General features: G+C 42.9%; 1 protein-coding gene across 2 annotated transcripts; it reads right to left on the reverse strand.

The window, feature by feature from the left end:
• Positions 1-404: 404 nt before the first annotated feature.
• On the reverse strand, positions 405-17920 carry smim1 (small integral membrane protein 1). 2 transcript variants are annotated; one of them, XM_068016857.1, is made up of 3 exons: positions 17636-17920; positions 7687-7827; positions 405-2668 (listed from the first exon to the last, which is right to left on the reverse strand). In XM_068016857.1, exons 2-3 carry the CDS (start codon positions 7788-7790, stop codon positions 2542-2544), a joined length of 231 nt encoding a protein of 76 aa, XP_067872958.1. In that variant the 5' UTR covers positions 7791-7827; positions 17636-17920; the 3' UTR covers positions 405-2541. The 2 variants fall into 2 exon arrangements, with proteins under 2 accessions (XP_067872958.1, XP_067872957.1); XM_068016856.1 differs by having other exon boundaries at positions 17470-17918.
• Positions 17921-19895: the final 1975 nt, after the last annotated feature.

The raw sequence follows: 19895 nt of genomic DNA on the forward strand, positions 1-19895 counted from the left end.
TGGAAAGACTTGTCTCATTCACTGAAGTCCATAAATCAGACTGGCTTGGCTTGGTTACTGCATCCCCAGTGAACTGGAGGTGCTGTAGACAGGTCACCCCACATACCCAGATATGAGTGTGTGGCCTATAAGTACAGATGTGTCTTTGGGTATTGATGGCAGTGACCATACCTGTTGAGGTGTTGTTGGACCTGAAGATGGTGTGCCCTCCTGAATTGGCCATCATCATCCAATCCATTCATCACCATGAGAGCAGCTAAGAAAATCCCACCCTTCCAAACTTCACCATCTGGAGCTTATACTGCATCAGGAATTATCAACACTGCAGGAAAGTGAAGCTTTGACAAAGATTTCAACAGAGTCAAAAAATATACAGGCAAATGAAAAGTCTGCAAGATGTTCAATGCACAAATAGAGAACTGTTTACTGCTAAATTTCAGGACCCAGTGACACAACTGCAGCTTTGTTTACAGAGACACTGCGGACCAGGCCCTGTTCCCTGTTAGATGCCCATTTTAAATAGGTGAGGTGTTTGCTGCAAGAGAGGTTCATTCAAACTTACAACGTTCAGTGTGGGATCCAATTTTAGCAATTACTCTATTTAGGCATGGCACACATATATCTGTAGTGCAACCTCCTGCTGGCTCCAAAAATGTCTTGGAAAATTTGGCACAACATGATTTTGGTGCACGAAGTTGGGGGTCCAATTTTCTGACGTGCACCTGTCACCAGAGAGGCTCCAGGCTGTTAGCAGAATCTGGAAAAATCAGGTCTTTCTTGCATCCACCAATATGTGTGTGTGCAACTGTATAAAGCATGTACATGGATATGTAGGTAATACATTTAAGTATGTCAATGCACACGTATGGATATGAATGCATAGGATGGATAATTTTCTGGCTTGTGTTTTAGGTGAGAAGCTTCAATCTCTGGTGTGCACTGCAAATGATGTACCTGCCATCAATTAAATTAAATGATAAGTACTCTGACATGGCATTCAAACATCCAACATGTGAAGTCAGCTGGCAAGACTTCCCATCAGAAGTGAAAAATTGGAAAATTAAGCTCAATATGCACACGTTTGAATTTGCAGTTACATTTCCTTCAATTAAAACAAGCCCACCTAGCAGTGAGCATTAAATCACTGAGCCTTGCTCAATTCTACTCTGAGCCACAGGAGGAGTGGTGACATTATTCTTGAGACAATAGTCCTAATGTTAACCCTGAACCCTCCCACTCCCTGGCCAGAGAATCAATGCACTTGGGAATGGGGAAGGGATTTTAGTTAATCTGTGAATGGATTGGTGAATTGAAAGGTTGGATATTGAAAGTTTTCATGCACTGCACTAGGTACAAACAGCTCTGGCATTTGAGCAGCAGCGTGAGTGAAATCATTCTCTGCTTGTATTGATGTGAGGACACCTACGATCAAACCCCTACACACAGTTGTACTTTTCTGCTGGTGAGATTTCAGTCTATTGAGAAAAGATAACTGGGAAGTCAACTATTATTTAAAGTTTGTTCCCTCGCTCTTCCAATACTGTCTCCTCTTCTCCTGATAGGTACTAACCCACCCTAGGATACAGTTCCACAGGCAAGGCTCCTAACTGATATGTTAGAAATGGAAGATCATATGACCTTGGAGGACACCACAGCTTGATCACTCCTCACCCAATACCTACACACTTGGAAATTTTAGTAGGAGGGTATCATCGGATGGCGATCAGGAGAAGCAACATTGGAAAATTTCTCTCCCGAACCCTAAGGTCACTGAGACCAGTTTACAACAGAGACCAGGAATCAAACCTGGGACTTGCCTGGTCTGTATGGCTCAGTAACATATCCAAACAGTTAAAATGGAATATAAAGAGAAAATTCTGGATGTATTCATCAGGTCTGGCAGCCCCTGTGGAGAGAGAAGCAGAGTTAATGTTTCAGGTCAATGAGCGAACGGCCATCGAGCTGACATGTTAACTCTGCTTCTCTCTCCACAGATATTGCCTGACCTGCTGAGTATTTCCAGCATTTTCTGTTTATATTTCAGATTTCCAGCATCCACAGTATTTGCGTTAGTAAAATGGAATGGTGCATTTAGAGGGAGGCTCTTTAGTTTGAATTCTTTTTAAAAAAGAAAACATAATGAAAGTTGGTCTTGTGTGCTGCTCATATTTATACTGCTGTGATGTCACTGTGTTGCTGATGATGTTGTACCCTCCGCTGTGCTCATATCTTCCTCAACATAATCCCATAGAAACAATGTTTCTTTAAGAAAAACAAACTACATCAGGACTTAATTTGAATCCAACATTCACACAATGGCTTACTCCAGTAAGTTATCTGATGAATGAATTTCAATCATAACAATAAAAAGGTAATCAAATTAATTTCTCTTCTGTAATAGTGTCTTTAACTCTTTTCCAACATTAATAGTTTCATTATATTCAAACAGGAGGCAGGGAGCTGCTGGAGAGATCACACCTGAAAGAGCGTAGAATTATTTAATGGAATGCAGTAACTTCCTGGTTTCTGTTTCTTGTTTGTTTACTTGCACTTGTGGACATAGTAGCCTGTCACATAACCAATGATGAAGATGATCCAAAACACAGCAATTCCTCCAAGTACTTTCATCACAATGCCTAGTTTTCCAGTGCATAATTTATTATATATCCTAAAAAGAGAAACAAACAAAAATGTTCTCAATTTTAAATTAGATCAGCATTACCAAGCTTTGGCAAAACTGTTGAAGCAATATAAAAGCATTAAAGCCTTGCTACAACTATACAGGGTATTGGTGAGACCACACCTAGAGTAGTGCATATAGTTTTGGTTTTATTTAAGGAGGGATATACTTGCATTGGAGGCAGTTCAGAGAAGGTTCACTAGGCTGATTCCTGGAATGAAAGGGCTGTCTTATGAGGAAAGGTTGAGCATATACTCATTGGAGTTTAGAAGAATGAGAGGTGATCTTATTGAAACATATCAGATTCTGAGGGGGCTTGACAGAGTAGATACTGAGAGGATGTTTCCCTTGTGGGGGGAATCTGGAACTCTTTAAACAGTTTAAAGATAAGGGGCCTCCCTTTTAAGATGGAGATGAGGAGAAATTTCTTCTCTAGAGGGTCGTTAATCTTTGGAATTCCCTTCCTCAGAGAGCAGTGGAGGCTGGGTCATTAAATATATTGAAGGCGGAGTTGGACAGATTTTTGATTGACAAGGGAGTCAAGGGTTATGGGGGGGGGCAGACAATAAGTGGAGTTAAGGCCACAATCAGATCAGCCATGATCTTATTGAATGGTGGAGCAGCTCCTACTTCTTATGATCTTTATGATATTATGGCTATCTGCACACAAGGACACAACAGCAGAGTACAGCAGCAATGCTAACACTTAAAATGATGGCAAGTTCAGGCGAAACACTGTAAAGAGCCCTCCAACACATTTCATTTATTTTTAGCTCATGTATTTTGACAAAGAAATAAACGCTAAGCCTAACTGTGTCAGGACCTTGGCAGAAATGTCATAAATCATCGACGTTATCCATTCCCACGATTACTCTGTAGTTTCCCTGACTTATCATCAAAATTACAGCGGGAGATTGGGACCTAATATTGCATTAACAAAAATATTCATAAACAGCTGGAATATTAAAAGATAATGCTGGAAGTCAGCATCTGTGAACTGAATAGGTGGGTTGAAGTTTAAAGTTAGAGGTTCTTCATTAGAGTTCTAGCATCTACAGTTTTTTGTTTTTTTATTTGAAGAACTGGAATAGTTTTAGTATTTTATTCATTCATGGGATGTGAGTGTTGCTGCCAAGGCCAGCATTTATTGCCCATCCCTAATTGCCCTTGAGAAGGTGGTGGTGAGCTGCCTTCTTGAATCGCTGCAGTCCATGTGGGGTAGGTACACCCACAGTGCTATTAGGAAGGGAGTTCCAGGATTTTGACCCAGCGACAGTGAAGGAACGGCGATATAGTTCCAAGTCAGGATGGTGTGTGACTTGGAGAGGAACTTGCAGGTGGTGGTGTTCCCATGCATTTGCTGCCCTTGTCCTTCTAGCTCGTAGAGGTTGCGAGTTTGTAAGGTGCTGTCTAAGGAGTCTTGGTGAGTTGCTGCAGTTTATCTTGTAGATGGTACACACTGCTGCCACTGTTCCCCAGTAACGGAGTTAAAGGTGGTGGATGGGGTGCCAATCAAGCGGGCTGCTTTATCCTGGATGGTGTTGAGCTTCCTGAATTTTGTTGGAGCTGCACTCATCCAGGCAAGTGGAGAGTATTCCATCACACTCCTGACTTGTGCCTTGTAGATGGTGGATAGGCTTTGGGGAGTCAGGAGGTGAGTTACTTGCTGCAGAATTCCCACCCCCTGACCTGCTCTTGTAGCCACAGTATTTATGTGGCTGGTCCAATTGAGTTTCTGTTCAATGGTAACCCCCAGAATGTTGATGGTGGGCTATTCAGTGATGGCAATGCCTTAGAATGCTAAGGGGTGATGGTTAGATTCTCTCTTGTTGGAGATGGTCATTGCCTGGCACTTGTGTGGTGTGAATGTTACTTGCCACTTATCAGCCCAAGCCTGAATGTTATCCAGATCCTGGTGCATGCGGGCATGGACTGCTTTGGTGTCTGAGGAGTTGCGATTGGTGCTGAACATTATGCAATCATCAGCGAACATCCCCACTTCTGACCTTATGATGGAGGGAAGGTCATTGATGAAGCAGCTGAAGATGGTTGGGTCTAGGACACTACCCTGAGGAACTCCTGCAGTGATGTCCTGGGGCTGAGGTGAGTGGCCTGCAACAACCACGACTATCTTCCTTTGTGCTAGGTATGACTCCAACCAGTGGAGAGTTTTCCCCCCTGATTCCCATTGACTTTAATTTTGCTCGGGCTCCTTAATGCCACACTCGGTCAACTGCTGCCTTGATGTCAAGGACATTCATTCTCACCTTACCTCTGGAATTCAGCTTTTTGTCCACATTTGGACCAAGGCTGTAATGAGGTCTGGGACCGAGTGCCCTGGACGGAACTCAAACTGAGCATCAGTGAGCAGGTTTTGCTAAGTGCTGCTTGATAGTACTATCAATGACACTTTCCATCACTTTGCTGATGATTGAGAGTAGACTGATGGAGCAGTAATTAGTTTGATTGGATTTGCCCTGCTTCTTGTGGACAGGACATACCTGGATCATTTTCCACATTGTCAGGTAGATGCCAGTGTTGTAGCTTTTTAACCTGGATCCACTGAAATAATCACAATTTAGCACATGGTTAATGTTATCCTATGCTTCTTCAAATCTCTGTTATAATTCTTATTTTAACCTTAATTTTTATCTTTTCTCTCACCCTACCCTTACCACTGATCACTCTGCCCCCTCATTTTAAAGTTTAAACACCTTTTCTTAAGAAAAGTTTTTCATTGGTTTTGTATCAGCTTGAAAATGAATGTCTCAGCCAATGAAAACCATGAATCTGGAAGATTGATACGGTTGCATTATCAATAAAATCAGCTGCAATCCCGTCACAGCAATTTTGGATGGTTTGGAGGGCAAGAAACTGTCATTGGTTCACTGTCAGTGGAAGGGAAGGAAATACAGTCCTGGTACAAATTGAAAAGACTGCGGCCAGTTAAAGGGCAATATCACTTTTCAGCAAGATGGCAGAAGAAGCAATAGCCTGAGGGGTGTCCACTGGTGGCAGGCCCCATAATCCCCTCCCAGATTTTCTGTTGCATCTGTATAGGTACTGCTGGCAGTAGTGTTAAGAGGGACAGTCTGATGGGCACCGAGGGCAGGAGATTCCATGAGTGAGTGGTGCAGGCATCTGGAGGGAGATGGCAGAATTTACTATTGCAACTTATGCCACTCCAAGAATGGCCAGGTATTGCAGCAAGCGGTTCAATGACCTCAGAATGGTGGTTATGGTACGTTGAGGTTCTAGTGCTCACACACATCCTCTATCATTATAAAAATGAACAACAACAACTTCTATTTATATAGCGCCTTTAATGTAATAAAACGTCCAAGGGCCCTTTACAGGAGCATTATAAAACAAAGTATGACACTGAGCCATAAAAGGCGATATTAGGTCAGATGACCAAAAGTTTGGTCAAAGAGATTTTAAGGAGTGGCTTAAAGGAGACAAGTGAAGTGGAGAGGCGTAGGGAGGGTATTACAGAGTTTGGGGCCAAGGCAACTGAAGGCGCGGCCACCAATGGTGGAGCGATTAAAAGCAGGGAATAAAATTAAAATGAACTCTGACAAAAGGCCACTGACCTGAAACGTTAACTCTGTTTTGCTCCCAACAGTTGCTGCCTGACCCTCTGAGTATTTCCAGCAGTTTCTGTTATTATTCCTCTATCACTCATACAGCTACACCTGCCTCCTTGCCCATCATACTCTTTCTCACTCAGTACCTCACTCAGGTACCAGGGAAACTCACTTCTAGAACGAGCAACCTCTCCAAACATCCAAGCAATTTCTTTACTCAAACTCACTCTCACAACCGACAACTCACTTCAACATCAAGGACACTTCATTCAAAGGGACAAGGCAGCGTCACCTCATCACCATGGCAACATCGATTTCTTGTGGCAGTGTGGAGACAGTTTCCACATATACTGAAGCTGACGGAGTCCACCCTTCCCATCTACAACAAAAAGCTCAGGAGGCTGCTGCAGCATCAAGGCAGCAGGAAGGGTTTCTGAGGCCATTGTTGGCTTTCAGTATGGCAGCTGGCTGTGCTGCTGTACACGTTTTGAAAAGGACTCTTTCACAGGACTTCCAAGATCTGAATGGTGATAACACTAACCAGTAGAACCTCAGAAATTGTGCCCAGCACTAATGGGTTTGCAAGGAACGAGTGCAGATGTTGTTCTCTCTTCAGAGATTGTCAATAAACCTGCTTCCAGCATGGGCCAGGCACCTTTAGACATGGGTCAGACACTCTTTGCTACTGCCTGTGCTAGTCTGCCAGAAGGTGGGACACATACGGATCGGGAAGGTCCCAGATTTTCTTCCTTGAGTGAACTGATGCCAGGCAGGGCAGCAATGCTACATCTGTCCTCAGTGTTCCTTGTGTATAGAGGGGATAAATCAGCCAGGGTTCCTGCTCCTGATCACTATTCAATGACATTAGCTGGAAGCCATATGGATGCTGGCTCTGCATAGCGCTGAGCTCAGCAATGCCCTAAGGTCCAGTTTGAAACATGAAGATTGGTTATTGGAGTGTGTTCGTGGAGAGGGGCTTCCATGCAACTGTATCCTAGCAACAGCCTGAGCTTTCAAGAGGGAAGAAAATAAAGGAAAAGTGAACAGAAGCTATAGATTTTTAAAAGAAGCAAATGTAAGATACACACCCGTTCCATAACCTTTCATTTTGTTATTATTTTAACCGTATTAAAAGTAATTTCTGTGAGATTTCACTCAACACAATGTACACCATTTTCTTAAGATATCTGAGTTCAGCTGACCTGTACAACCATAATCACACAATTACATTTTTAAAGCTTAATAACATTACTGATTAAAAATAGCAAACTTAACTTTGTGCTGAGCTCCTCCATTTAAACGCTCAGCTGAAATTTCAGACAGATATATTTGAAGGAGCCAGACAGATTAATTCTTTTGCCTGTCTATAAACTGTTATTGTCTAAGCACGTGAATAATCTTATTTGAAATGAGCCTTACCTTTTACAACCTGTTGCTTCGACTGGAGAAATGCTGATGGTGACCTGGTCCTGAGCATTGTCGTTCCATCGGCTATACTGTACATCTGTCTCATGAGTGTTCATTGTTAAGTTCAATTGCTGCTGCTGACAATTGCAGGATCTGTTGGAACACAAAACTCATGCTCTCAAGGCTTTAAAGGCTCTTTTATTCAGTCTAAGTTGAGAACCAGAATTTTCTTTTAAGTCAGCATCCTATGGTTGGTTGGAGAATACAGCAAGAATACAATTAGGAATAGGAGTAGACCAATCAGCCCCTGAGCCTGTTCTGCTTTGCAATTAGATCATGGCTGACCTGTATCTTTATTTGTTCTACCTCCCTTGATGCCATAACCCTTAATACTCTTGCCCAACAAACTTGTTTCAACTTTCTTTGATTCCTTATCATTGATGCAATCCTCTAGCATGAATTTAAAGCTTTTACTATCTACTATATTACAGGATTTTTGTTACATTTTAAATTTTATATAACACAAGTGATTCCAGAACTTAAGCACAAATCTAAGCAGGACTGAGGGAGTGTTGTATTGACAGAGCTGCTGTCTTTTAGTTAAGCCAAGGCCCCATTATCTGTTGAGGTGGACGTAAAAGATCCCATGATGCTAAAGAAAGAGCAGGGAAATTTTCCAGATGACCTGGCCAACACTTATCCATTAACCAACAGCACCAGAACATATTAACTGGTTATTTATTTCTTTGCTCTTTGTGGGACTTTGCTGTATGCAAGTTTCCATTATGTTTGCCTGCACTTCAACAGTGATAACACTAGAAAGGCTGTGAAGTGTTTTGACACATCCTGAAGATGTGCAAGGTGTATAAATACCAGCTTACTCTTTCTTTTCAAAAATAGCAATTCTTCTTATTTTTAGCCAATGACATTTTATTCTCTTCACACTGCACTCCATTCACCTAACAAGAATTCCCAAACCTCCATCAAAGCTTGGGTGTTGGCAAGGACAGAGCAGGTTGATTGATCTTCCTCCCCCCCACACCATCCCCCATCCCCCGCACTACCCCGGTCCCCGAAACCACAAAGCTTTCCTCTTTGACTAATCATGTGTGTTTGTCACTTCCTCATAAGGGCTGGGATCTGAAACTTGGGAAAACATGGCAGAGAATCTCAACTGTACAAGTAAGTCTTTAGGCATTGCTTCATCATCATTGGCCACCATAAGTAAAAGAGGGAGCTTTTTCCCTCTCCAACTTTCTCCTCCCTTTTCCTGAAGCCACTGACTTACACAAAAGTACAAATCTTGATGTGCCAGCCAACTGACAGTAAATTGCCCAAATGTCTTTCTTCAGTATGAGTGTCAGAGGGCTGTTCACCCATGGAAAGAGGGAGGGAGCATTGCAGCTGTATTTGATTCTGCAGAACCTAACCACATTTGTGCAGGAGTCACTAGCCAGTAATCAGGAACAAGAATCTTAGATGATTATTGCCTTCCAGGGACCCGTAAATACAATTTATTTTCCCAGCCTGGCTGACACCTAAATACTAACGTAGCTTAAACTCTGGGCTGCCAACTCCAGTTGGGTATACTCCTAGAGGTCTCATCACATAACCGCTCGTCCCTAACCATCCTACCATCGTGCTGCCAGCATTACCCCTTGTTTTAAAACACTTTCCCACCCCAACTGAAACTCATCAGACTCTTCACTACCTGTTTGGAATAATTCTCGACAGTCGGTCAAATTGCCTTTTCCCCTTGTTTTTATAACTAAGAAATTAAAGTTTTCAAAGAAAATGGGGGAATAAAACACTTTTTTAAAATGCTGCTCTGATTGTTCTCCTGGGTTGCTCACAGCAGTGTCCTGCGATTAATCTTTAATTCCTGGAGACACCATGACAACCCTGGAGGGTTGGCAACCCTGTTTAGACTGTGAATTGATCCTGGAACCTTCCTGTTCTGTGTGACTCTGTTCCACTAAGCAGTGCACTTCTGAACTGAATCATCAGGACAGTGACAACAAAGAATCTGAGCAATTTGAATCAGTTGAAGAATGCATGATTAAATGTGCTGATAAATTCTGTCCTTGGAGGACTGTGCACAGTCTCCCTTTGTGTCTATAAAATGTGCTCTCCATTGTTGCCAGTTTTTTTGAATGCTTCCTTCTAATTTAATGTTAAGGTACTTGCCTGTCAAAGGAGGACCTGAGATTTTCCCAGAGTGAGGCAGAATTGCTCAATGCCACAGACTAAATGAAAGAGGTTGCAATAGTACAAAGAAAAGAACAAAGAAAATTACAGCACAGGAACAGGCCCTTCGGCCCTCCAAGCCTGCGCCGATCCAGATCCTCTATCTAAACCTGTCGCCTATTTTCCAAGGGTCTGTATCTCTTTACTTCCTGCCCATTCATGTATCTGTCTAGATACATCTTAAAAGACGCTATCGTGCCTGCGTCTACCACCTCCGCTGGCAATGCGTTCCATGCACCCACCACCCTCTGCGTAAAGAACTTTCCACGCATATCCCCCTAAACTTTTCCCCTTTCACTTTGAACTCGTGTCCCCTTGTAATTGAATCCCCCACTCTGGGAAAAAGCTTCTTGCTATCCACCCTGTCTATACCTCTCATGATTTTGTACACCTCAATCAGGTCCCCCCTCAACCTCCGTCTTTCTAATGAAAATAATCCTAACCTACTCAACCTCTCTTCATAGCTAGCGCCCTCCATACCAGGCAACATCCTGGTGAACCTCCTCTGCACCCTCTCCAAAGCATCCACATCCTTTTGGTAATGTGGCGACCAGAACTGCACGCAGTATTCCAAATGTGGCCGAACCAAAGTCCTATACAACTGTAACATGACCTGCCAACTCTTGTACTCAATACCCCGTCCGATGAAGGAAAGCATGCCGTATGCCTTCTTGACCACTCTATTGACCTGCATTACCACCTTCAGGGAACAATGGACCTGAACACCCAAATCTCTCTGTACATCAATTTTCCCCAGGACTTTTCCATTTACTGTATAGTTCACTCTTGAATTGGATCTTCCAAAATGCATCACCTCGCATTTGCCCGGATTGAACTCCATCTGCCATTTCTCTGCCCAACTCTCCAATCTATCTATATTCTGCTGTATTCTCTGACAGTCCCCTTCACTATCTGCTACTCCACCAATCTTAGTGTCGTCTGCAAACTTGCTAATCAGACCACCTATACTTTCCTCCAAATCATTAATGTATATCACAAACAACAGTGGTCCCAGCACGGATCCCTGTGGAACACCACTGGTCACACGTCTCCATTTTGAGAAACTCCCTTCCACTGCTACTCTCTGTCTCCTGTTGCCCAGCCAGTTCTTTATCCATCTAGCTAGTACACCTTGGACCCCATGCGCCTTCACTTTCTCCATCAGCCTACCATGGGGAACCTTATCAAACGCCTTACTGAAGTCCATGTATATGACATCTACAGCCCTTCCCTCATCAATCAACTTTGTCACTTCCTCAAAGAATTCTATTAAGTTGGTAAGACATGACCTTCCCTGCACAAAACCATGTTGCCTATCACTGATAAGCCCATTTTCTTCCAGATGGGAATAGATCCTATCCCTCAATATCTTCTCCAGCAGCTTCCCTACCACTGACGTCAGGCTCCGGTCTATAATTACCTAGATTATCCCTGCTACCCTTCTTAAACAAGGGGACAACATTAGCAATTCTCCAGTCCTCCGGGACCTCACCCATGTTTAAGGATGCTGCAAAGATATCTGTTAAGGCCCCAACTATTTCCTCTCTCGCTTCCCACAGCAACCTGGGATAGATCCCATCCGGACCTGGGGACTTGTCCACCTTAATGCCTTTTAGAATACCCAACACTTCCTCCCTCCTTATGCCGACTTGACCTAGAGTAATCAAACATCTGTCCCTAACCTCAACATCCGTCATGTCCCTCTCCTCGGTGAATACCGATGCAAAGTACTCATTTAGAATCTCACCCATTTTCTCTGACTCCACGCATAACTTTCCTCCTTTGTCCTTGAGTGGGCCAATCCTTTCTCTAGTTACCCTCTTGCTCCTTATATATGAATAAAAGGCTTTGGGATTTTCCTTAACCCTGTTTGCTTAAGATATTTCATGATCCCTTTTAGCCCTCTTAATTCCTCATTTCAGATTGCGCCTACAATCCCGATATTCTTTCAAAGCTTCGTCTTTCTTCAGCCGCCTAGACCTTATGCATGCTTCCTTTTTCCTCTTAGCTAGTCTCACAATTTCACCTGTCATCCATGGTTCCCTAATCTTGCCATTTCTATCCCTCATTTTCACAGGAACATGTCTCACCTGCACGCTAATCAACCTCTCTTTAAAAGACTCCCACATATCAAATGTGGATTTACCTTCAAACAGCTGCTCCCAATCTACATTCCCCAGCTCCTGCCGAATTTTGGTATAGTTGGCCTTACCCCAATTTAGCACTCTTCCTTTAGGACCACTCTCGTCTTTGTCCATGAGTATTCTAAAACTTACGGAATTGTGATCACTATTCCCAAAGTAGTCCCCTACTGAAACGTCAACCACCTGGCCAGGCTCATTCCCCAACACCAGGTCCAGTATGGCCCCTTCCCGAGTTGGACTATTTACATACTGCTCTAGAAAACCCTCCTGGATGCTCCTTACAAATTCTGCTCCATCTAGACCTCTAACACTAAGTGAATCCCAGTCAATGTTGGGAAAATTAAAATCTCCTATCATTGACTGGGATTCACTTACATGAGGGAGAGAGGAATAGAAGGATATGGTGATAGGGTGAGATGGAGAGGGGGTGGGAGGAGGCTCATGTGGGGCAGTAACACTAATATGGATGCTGGGTTGAATGACCTGTTTTGGTGCTGTATCTTCTATGTAATTTTTTAAAATTCATTTCATTGTGGGGCCTCGCTGCCTCAGCCAGCATTTCTTGTCTATCCCTAATTGCCCTTGAACTGAGTACCTTGCTAGGTCATTTCAGAGGGCATTTAGGAGCTAACCACATTGCTGTGGGTCTGGAGTCACTTGTAGGTCAGACCAGGTAAGGACAGCAGATTTCCTTCCCTAAAGGACATTAGTGAACCAAATGGGTTTTTACAACAACTGAGAATGGTTTCATGGTCATTAGATTAGCTTTTAAATTCCAGATTTATGAATTGAATGCAAATTTCACCATCTGCCTGTTGGGATTTGAACCCTTGTGCCCAGAGGATTAGCCTGGGCTCTGAACTACTAGTGCAGTGACATTACCACTAGATCACTGCCTCCCTTTTATCTTTACATATCACTGGAAGGGCAGAATGCTGAAAACATGTCTGTAACACTTTGGATATATACAGTAAATGTAGCCGGGTTAAGGCATTCTGCAATCTTGCAATACTAAAAAAACCTAGCCAAGGCTGAGAGATTATGATACAGTTAAGTTATAATGATCTAAACTGCATGGCAATTAGTAATATAGGACCAAATACTCATTTTAAGTCTCAATATTTAATGGCATTACTTGTACCATCATAGATGTTGGTTAATGCAGCCTTGTGTCCAACTTTAACTAGTTTAACTTTAACTAGTAAGAGTATTAACTTCACTCTATGGTATATTCTGTTCCATTATGCTTTCTCATTTAGTGCCAAAGTTCAGATCAGATAGAAAACTCTTTAATATGGCAAAGTGAAACATCTGTTGATCAAGGAATTCTTTTTCGCTGACATTGCAGTGCTTGCCTCACAGTGGGAACTGGAGATTAAACTGCTTTGCAGCAGCTTTGCATTAACATGAAATTAATTTTGTCTAGTCATCGATCTAAAGACGAAAATGATCACGGCTCAAGATACATTGATTGCAGCAGACGTTTCAATGGTTAATATCACACTAGAAATTGTACATAGGTTTTGTTACCTGGGATTAATTGTATTGGACAATTTATCTCTGGATGACAAGCTTAACTAGCTTAACTAGATAACCAGCACATTCAGCCAACTGATTAATAATAGGAATAATAGGAAATGAAGATTGAATACCAAGGTATGAGTTTACCAGTTATGGGTTGTGAGCACACTGTTGTATGGTAGTGAGTCCTGGATCATCAACAACAAGCGTGGCTGCTGTGTTTCCTACATTACAACAGTGACTAACCTTTCAAAGTACCACATTGGCTGTAAAGCACTTTGGCCTGTGCTGAGGTCATGGAAGGTGCTATATAAATGGAATTTCTTTCTTTTCTTTATGATGGAAGCCTAAACTCATTGCTGTATTCTAAATATCAAGTGGGAAGATAAAGATAAAAGCAAAATACTGCGGATGCTGGAAATCTGAAATAAAAACAAGAAATGCTGGAAATACTCAGCAGGTCTGGCAGCATCTGTGGAGAGAGAAGCAGAGTTAATATTTCAGGTCAGTGACCCTTCTTCAGAACTGGCAGATATTACAAATGTAAAAGGTTATAAGCAAGTAAAGCGGGGGTGGGGCAAGAGATAGCAAAAGAGAAGGTGTTGATAGGACAAGCTAACAGAGAATAACTGACCAGAAGGTCATGGAGCAAAGGTAAACAATATGTTAATGGTGTGGTGAAAGACAAAGCATTAGTACAGAGAGGGTGTTAATAGACTGAAAACTGAGCAACCTGGCCCCAAGCACAAACATGAAAAAAACAGTGGGTAGACACAGTAGAAACAAACTGAACAAACTAAAACAAAATAAACACAAAAAAGAAAAGAAAAAAATAACTAAAAATAAAAGTAAAATGGGAGGCCCATCATACTCTGAAATTATTGAACTCAATGTCCAGTCCGGCAGGCTGTAGCGTGCCTGATCGGTAAATGTGGAAGATAAAGATCCTGATACTAAAAAACTTGAGGAAGCTAAGCTGCCAAGTCTAATAACCTTTCTCAAACATACACACCTTGGTCATCTATCTTAGTTGGAATATAGTCATATTCCAAAGGATCACTTGTATGGAGAAGTTGTAGATGCTTCAAGGCCACTGGACTGACCTAGACTCAGGTTCAGTCATTTGCAAGCACATTTGAAAACTTTCAACATTGATACCACAAACTAGCAAGATGTGGCTAACAACAGACCACACTGGAGGGTTGCACTGCACCAGGGAGCCAAAGAGGCTAAAGACAGGTGTCTGAGAGAGAGAGGAAAGACAAGAAACCAAACAGGAAAGTGCATCAAATCCAAAGAATGAATATTGCACAGCTTCAGACCCTGTTATTATATCTGCACCCTTTGTGTCAAGGACAGTTGTTCGAGAATTCAGAGTCTTCACCCACTCATGATGCATGGTAAAGAAACTGAACAGCTTTGTTCAGATAGGTTTTTTGAGATAGGTGGCTAACATATATGTGAAGAAGCGAAGGGAAGATCTCCTGTGTTCTAGGGAGCATGAATCCTTTAACGTTAAGACAGTGGATCCCTAGCCATCTTCTGTGTCCTTTTCAAGGGCCTCAATGAAACACACATCAGCTTGCAACTGGCAAGAACTGGGTTAAGGCCTTATAATGATGATCTGTGCAGAATTCTCAGTGTATTTCAGGGTCTCTTTCAGACACACCTCTTGTAGAGGGGCAAGCTCAAGAGACTCCTGTCCTGTTCGCCTCAGAATTGGAGGCGGCACGCTGTATAGGGTGGAACCCGGTGGTACTGGTCCCTGTCCCAAATTCCATCTCCTGATGATGGTTTTGTCAGCTCTCTGCTCTGCTGAGAGTCTAGTTGTCCAGTAACAAAAGCACTGCATGAATGTACCCTAGGAGGAATTGTACTGACCTTTGAATTCAGCGGTGCCTACACCAAGATCATTTTCTGATTATTGGAGTCCATATTTAGAGAAAGAAATCACAAAGGGATTGAATGCATATTCATCCACACCCAGCAAACAGCTGAATATGTTCAGGACTGGTTGATGGCTGTCCGCTTCTGTACAGTATGTGTAGCCTGTCTAATTCTGATTTACTCCCTTCTCTCATTGTTCATTGTTTGGTAAGCAAACCCAGGTCATGTGCCTATTTTGTACCGTTATCTATCACAAGGCTTGAGGTGTCGATGGGTCACTGATTCGCAAGGGTTAGTGATGTTGGCTCAGAATGAGAGTTATGTGATTAACATATTGAGCATGGGTTGTACAGATCAGGATGTTCTGGCACGTACTGTTGCTGCTGGATCAGACTGGAATGTACTGTTGGGTGCTGTTGGACTGTGTTGGTATGTGTGGCTGGTCGCTATTAGATTTTCATTGCCAAACAGTATATGTATGTTTGTATGGCTGAGAGACTCCGTGCATGTTCAACAGCATTCTCACCAATTAATGGGTCACATAGGCAAAAAATAATTCCAGTGTCAGAATAACAGACTGAGAATAGCACAAGAGCAAAATACTGTGGATGCTGGAAATCTGAAATGAAAACAGAAAATACTGGAAATACTCAGCAGATCTGGCAGCATCTGTGGAGAGAGAAACAGGGTTAACATTTCAGGTCTGTGACTTTTCATCAAACTGAGAATAACCTGTGACCTCACAATCCACACCTGAATTACTAGCTTATACACAGGCAACAGATTCATTTGGATAATGTGATTGGTTTCGGCCAAAATAGAAAATTACATAGGCAAAGAATAATGGATCTAATGATTTGAAAAAAGAGCTATAAGCATTTCATACTACAGAAGTTGCGATAGTGATTCCTTTCTATTCCTATCTTATCTCCCCTGCTACTGAATCACTTGCCCACTCTTTTGTCACTACCAGACCTGATGGCCCCAATATAGACAGTGGCGGGGCAGGGGGAGGTCCACACAGAAACACTAAAAATCCCTGTTTCTCCATTTGCTGTGGAGTTTTAACTCCACAACTTGTGACTTTTTAAACAGGATTCCTGTCTGGAAGTTAGCCTGATTGGGTGAGGAGGACTCCGGAACAAGCCGAAATTCTGCAGCTACTACTGGGAGAATGGGCAGGGGGATCTGATTCCAACCTGGGGGGCAGTCTTTGTATGTGGGAGGTAAGGGTTCTTATGGGGGGTATCGAATTTCAGGTAAGAGGGTAAGCTTGGGGGCTGGGAGGGCAAAGCACATTTACACAGTGTTTTTCATGGCCAACGCACTTTACAGCCAATTAAGTACTTTTCAATTGTATTCACTGCTGTAATGTAGGGAACCCCAATTTATTTTATTATCTCCCTACCCGAGAGACAATGATTTTAATTACAGCGGCCTCTACTATTGGCCCAGTTGGGATCAGTTAGGAATTGAACCGAGGATGGTCCTGGCCTGTACAGTTTAGCACCACAGCAGGGAACACGTTCACCCAATGAGATGTTAAACGAAGCCTGAATTTTACTACAAAGAGTACAAACTCTGAGTGCTCATAAATCAAGCTGTGGGGTATTTTAAGTTTATTATATTCATCCTTAGTTTGTGTTTGCAGGATCACAGTATGTTGTAACTTAGGTGAACAAAAATGTTAACAGCAATACTGATTGTTATCAAATATAGCTTTGTATCACAATAAATGACCAAACTAAACCCCACAATAAACTGTTGTACAGGATGCCAGAACTAATTAATGAGACAAAAATGACAAATTGAATTTTAGTTCAATTACCAAATAATTTAACTTCAAGCCCTTACTGTAGGAATGATTACGGTCCATTTCTCTGTTCCAACCATACACGTAATGGTGTCTAATTTAACTAAACTTAACAAAATCAAGCCTTAAATTGAAATTTCATCAAATGTTTCAAGTCAAAATAAAATGAAGAGCTTAACGTACCTGATACAGTAAACACTTCTTTCACAGAGAAACTGTTCCCCGTATGGAAATTGCTTCAAAGTTTGAAAGCAGTCAGTCAGATTTCTACCAAACACTTACACCGTTGCTGAACAAACGGCTGAAATCTCAAAAATTCTTATAAATTTGCTGTAAGTTAGAAACGTACCAGGGCAATAGCTTCCAGATGGTTGTGCAATTAAGTCTTGGAGGAGTTTACAGATTGCGCAGCTGCCTGGCAGCGAGCTATGTCATGTGGGGCTGGAAGACACAACACAGCTACTTTACAAGATAACCAATAACTTCTGCCACTGACAGGCTCCTGTGGAGAAGTGAGGAATAAAACCCAGAGGCCTCAGCTAGTCCGCTGCATAATGCAGAGCCAGAAAGAAAGTCAAAGTGCAGTGCAAGACTTTTTGGTCAGGCATTGGACTCGGAATAGCTTGTGTTGTTGCAACGTGTTGCAAAATCCAGTAAACTGAAGCCTTTTAGGGTCAAAGAGTTCAGCCTAGTCCCTTCTAGGCCACTTATTAACTTCTAAATCACTCAGTGCACCTATTTACCATCCCCCACGATCCCTTCAGGGAAAACAATATTGGAAAGAACATTGACCTGGCCTTGGGCTGATAACTCAGTTACACATGAGTAAATAGTAAATACAGTGTAGAGATGTGAGGAGCCAATAGATCCTAGAAATGAGGAGATGAGGGACTGCACTCCTGAACCTGGATGTGTCAGCAGCCTCTACTCTTCCCCCTCCTTTTCTTCCTGCTCCTCCTCTTGAGCTGCTCGTTGTATTCCTGGTGGCAGGGGTTGTGCCCTCGGCCAGGTTATAGAGGATACAATAGACCACCCCAAACTGAGACCCCCCCCCCCGACTCCAGCGAATACTGGAGGGCCCCTCCAGGCAGCTGAACCATTGCTTCAGCGGCCCCTTGGTCTGCTTTGTGATGTTTTGTGTGGCAGCATGCCTCTCATTGTACACATGCTGGCCATGTGTGCTTGGGTTCTGGAGTGGAATCAGGAGCCAGGTGTAAAGTGGATAGCCCCTGTTGCCCAGCGGCAACTCTTTGGTTTGACGGTTGAAAGATTGGTGGAACAATGGACTGACGCAGAATGAGAGTATCATGATTGCTGCCAAGATAACGGACACCAACACGATGTGGTGAGTGTGACACACCAACTATACATTCAAAGTGCAGTAATCTTTCCGACTTTGGTACATCTCATACCGAGATGCGGTGCCCACAGACACATGTGCACAGCTGATGCCAAACTGCACCATGGGGAAGCCTGATATCTGGGCAAAGCCACATTCACACTCCGCCTTATCTCTGTTCAGAGAGAACACAATGAAATCCCTCTTCTGGAATAAAGAGCCTCTGTCACCTTTCTGATGGAGCACCAGACAGCAAACTGGGAGATGTTAGTTATGTCCCCTGCTCCAGCCTGGAAGGATCCTGACATGGTGGAATTCAGGGTCACAGTCACCTTCACAGCCATTGGCAGTGCCGTCCTCATCCTGCTCTGTAGTTGCAGCTCAAAACTACCTGCACTGTGGAGCCCATTTCTCCTGCCTAAGAGACTTGTAAATAATTACTAAGACTTGGGGCACAGTATACTTCAGGCATCAGTTGGAAACTGCTACTAGCTTAGAGCAACATGGGGGCAACAAATTCCAGAATTACTGCCAGCTGAGTATCACTGTGTTATCAAGGTAAGTGGGATTCTGTGCATAAATGCAGAGTCCCATTCTGCAGTGTTCAAATGCTGGTTAAATTTTAATATGGACCAAGAACTGGTTGGATATTTGTTCTACAGCCAGAATTTGACAGGTTCCCTCCCTAAGACGGTCCCTAACTGTTTAGTGTTGACATTAAAACCAAAGTGTTTATTTTCTGTGGTCCTCACAATATGATTTTATGGCAACCCAAACGCAAGATCTCTACATCTAGAAGGGCAAGGGTAGCAAAACCACCTGCAAGTTGCCCTCTGAATCACAGACCCACTTGGAAATACATCACTGTTCCTTCATCGTCACTGGGTCAAAATCCTGGAGCTCCCTCCCTAACAGTACTGTGGGAGTATCTTCATCACATGGACTGCAGTGGTTCAAGAATGCAGCTCTCCACCACTTTCTCAAGGGCAGTTAGAGATGGGCAATAACTTGCCAGCATTGCCCACAACCCGTGAATTAATAAAAAATAGGCATCTGGTAACACCAGTGGCAAATGCAATGGCAAGCTCAGTACATGAATACCCCATTCACGAATGATCCCACTATTGTCCTGGAGGCTGTAATCTCCAAACAGTCATGCTCAGCTTCAACTTGCTTGGTATAATTGTAGGGCAGATAGGCAACTGTGGATGAAATGATTCAGAGACCTCCTAGATGCTTAGGGTTCTGTGTTCAAAGAGATGAGCGAGTA

This window comes from Heterodontus francisci, chromosome 37 (genome assembly GCF_036365525.1).
Source record: "Heterodontus francisci isolate sHetFra1 chromosome 37, sHetFra1.hap1, whole genome shotgun sequence".
NCBI lineage: Eukaryota > Metazoa > Chordata > Chondrichthyes > Heterodontiformes > Heterodontidae > Heterodontus > Heterodontus francisci.